Here is a 3,464-nt window from a genome sequence, read left to right as displayed (position 1 = left end):
TATCAACATTTACTATGTTATAGTTAGACTTATACCCCATTTAGTAGTAGAAGCTTCTTCCTCTATACACATTTATAATGGTTAGAATACCTAGGACCCCTCCCATATATACAAAATCTGTACAACTACCATATTACCATTAAAGGTCATATACTCTTTTTTAAAGAAATTAGGTAACGATTAAAAAAAAAAAACTTTATATTATAATCATTTTTTTTCTCTAAGTCATAATCTAATCGGATATTAAATCAAAACATTATAAGAAATAATAATAATTTTTTTATTAATTTTCATATCAAATTATCTATTTTTTGCTTTTATAATATTGAAAAATATTTAAGCAAAATCACAAAATTCTTATGAAATAAACATTAAGCACGTGAAAATCAATACATATGTAACTAAACAATAATATAGATTATTTCTGATTTTCAAAATAAACTTGGGAAATTCCAAAAATATTTGTTTTCATGTTAATGTTAATGCTAATGCTTATTTAGCATACTTCGTCATAGTAGGCATGATAGATAGTACCGTGCAAAGGCTAGTTTAAAAGGAAGATGATTTTTAAAGAAGAGACAGTCATATTATAAACCATTCTCAAATTTTCCATTGTTAATTTGGAAATTATCAATTTTATATAAAAAACAAATCTAATTTTTATATATAGTGTATTTTTATTAGATTATTTCGATATTTTATTATTTTTTTTTCAATTTTTTTTATTAATTATCCATACAAACATTTATACACAATACCATAAAGAAATTCTTACACGACCACAAGAAGAACAATAACCTCGAAGATTAATAAAAATAAAGATAAAATAACTAGTAGACAAAATCAAATAACTGCGAGGATGGATATGTTTAGCTAGTAGTAGTTGAGTACTCAACATATTCTTATCAACTTCGACAATATGCCTTGAGAAAGACTAATTTTGAAAATTGGAGAGTATTGACTTCTTTAAGTACCATAGCGGATTGACTTCTTTAAGTATCATAGCGGTCTTTATAAGCTTATTAATGATAGTTGCAGAGTGTAATCAACCACCTAAGAAGACCCAATATTCTAAAACAGATCTGACGATTCTAGGCGTTGGTGCTTTTTTTGGATCAAAATAAGACGATCCTGTTTCGTTAGATTACTGACAGTCAATGAAAAGTCCTTACGTTGCTGTTAAATATTTTATCGAACATCTTGAGGAACTTGTTTTGTGAAATTTTAGATATTATTAAACAACGCGAAACCATATGTTCAGGAGAATGAAAACGAAAGTTTCCGCGCACTGAGATACAATTTTCAGTGACAAACGGCTTCAAACATAAGACAGATCAATGGAAGTATCTTGGGACTGATGATGTTTTTAACTTGCAAAAAGAGGCAAAGTTTTTTCTCAATTACAATCGTTTCTAATTGGCGTTGACACGTCGAATGGTCTACTTCCAAACGTCATGGACCTCGATTCCATTAATTCCAAATTCTTCTGGCTGTGGCAATGCAAAATCATTTTGAATGACTGGATGTTCATTCAACTGCCAAATATCATCCTCCCACAGAGACCCATAGAAAACTTCGGTGGTCTCAACATAGCTATGCACGACATCCAAATACATAATATCGGGAATTGAATCTCCATCGGCATAGTTCATGATGATTCCAAGTTCTTCCGGAGTAAACTGGTCTATGAAAAAATCAAACTCTGCGCGACCATCGTCGTAACATGTGAAGTCTCCTATATCAGAAGTCACCAAGGTCACTTGACAGCTCCCGGCTGCAGTTAATTCGCCTTGCTTTCTTGAACCCATCTGATCAGCACTGCCCTCCTCCTCAACGCTGGAGTCGATATTATGATCTGATTGGGTCTTCAACCCAATATCATTTTCCAGAAAATTTATATCCCCAATGATACCAACGTTCCTCTCTTCTGGACTACGAATATTGGCATCCAGACTGTCGATCTTGTCGGGCAACGGCATGAGATCACTGCCATTCGCTAAGGTTAATCCGCCATTGATTCGCTTCGCGCCTGTGAAAGCTAAACACCCATTCCAATACTCATCTCTCCCTCGCTTGGAGGCTGCCATATTTTTCAAAGAAATACTGTGATTAAAAAACAACAGATACAACAACACAGAGTCTTGTTTATATCAACTCAATTCCTTAGGGATTTGGTAGCTGTTGAAAGAGCCAATTTGTGAGCCCAAAAATGGTCCACGATATATAGCTCGCTGGCAGCGGAAGAATCACAAGATATCCCGCCAAGAAGCGGAGGTGGAAGCTTCCCCAACAAATCCAACCTAATCCAACGCTCTGTGTTTAAAAGCATTTTCCTTTTTTGCGGCTCCGTAGAAGCCGCGTAAAGCCAATACAGTGCCCAAAGTACTGAATGTGAGGTAAAACGGCATTCGTAGGAGCCGCGTCGAACAAACGCGTGGCCAACAGCACGACGACTACCAAAGTTTCGGGATAAAACAAAAAAGCAATTCGCACTTTCATTGAAACTGACCACTCTTTTCAGTCATGCGCAGATCTAAACCTCCTCGATACGATGCAAGACGCGGTGCGTTTCCCTTTGGCATGAACCTGCACAAAGATGGCGACAACTTTGGCATCCTTTTTATGTACTTCGTGGAAACTGCAATCCAACGCGCTGTCCAAATGACGGTGGGCAAGGGAGTTCAGAAAAGTAAAAGTACAATCTCAATGCTGTCATATACTTTTGTCGTGATTTCTGACTTTTTCTGTAATTACCGATATCCATACTCGTTTTATGTTGATAGGTATTTTTCATTTGAATGTAATGTTTGTTGTTTAATATTTTTTTAATCCAAATTTTATGATAAATGATGTTTATAAAAAAATTGTTTTAAATTTCAAACACTAAACCACTTCTATTTTTTAAATTTATGTTTATTTTTCATATTTATTGAGTAAAATAATAAAATTATTATACAAAATATCAAATAAAAAAATTATAACTATATAAATAAATAAATTTATAAAAAATAATAATTAAACGAATAATTAAAGAAAAATATTTCAACCATATTTATATGGCATAACAATATAAAATTTCTAGTATTATTTTTCTAGTTAACCTTTAACTATAATTTGATTTAATTTCTCAGGCTTCGTTTTTAAGAAATTAATCATCCCGATATTAAATAATATAAACTTGATTTTAATAAATTAATAATTATTAGATTATATTGGGATAAAAATTTTAAATTCATAGGAGCTGGTTTTCTATTGACAAATAAGATGATATAAATTATTAATATATAACTACTTTACATTAATTCCATAATATTAAAATTCAATATTTTAATTATTCCTTAACAATTATTTTCAACTAAACATAGAATATTTTAATGAAATAACTCACCATTAATTCCATGACAATTAATTTCTTTACCTATTAACTAATTCACCAACAGCTAGTTTTTAACGACTAACTCTAG

The 3,464-nt window shown here is 31.8% G+C and overlaps 1 protein-coding gene across 1 annotated transcript; it reads right to left on the bottom strand.

Annotated features, from left to right (window-relative positions):
• Positions 1–1,311: 1,311 nt before the first annotated feature.
• On the bottom strand, positions 1,312–2,171 carry LOC149171104 (uncharacterized). The gene has a single exon (XM_089427436.1). The coding sequence runs from the start codon at positions 2,085–2,087 to the stop codon at positions 1,440–1,442; it is 648 nt and encodes a 215-aa protein (XP_089283562.1). The 5' UTR covers positions 2,088–2,171; the 3' UTR covers positions 1,312–1,439.
• Between the last annotated feature and the right edge of the window lie 1,293 nt (positions 2,172–3,464).

This window comes from Pinus tabuliformis, chromosome 4_2 (assembly GCF_031772625.1).
Source record: "Pinus tabuliformis cultivar Carrire ecotype Pingquan chromosome 4_2, CPIR1, whole genome shotgun sequence".
Taxonomy (NCBI): domain Eukaryota; kingdom Viridiplantae; phylum Streptophyta; class Pinopsida; order Pinales; family Pinaceae; genus Pinus; species Pinus tabuliformis.
Note: the sequence above shows the minus strand (reverse complement) of the source record. Positions and strands in the feature narration are given on the sequence as shown.

Excerpts from the sequence above, each read along its gene's own strand:
- LOC149171104 (XM_089427436.1), bottom strand. The coding sequence starts at position 2,087 with ATGGCAGCCTCCAAGCGAGGGAGAGATGAGTATTGGAATGGGTGTTTA.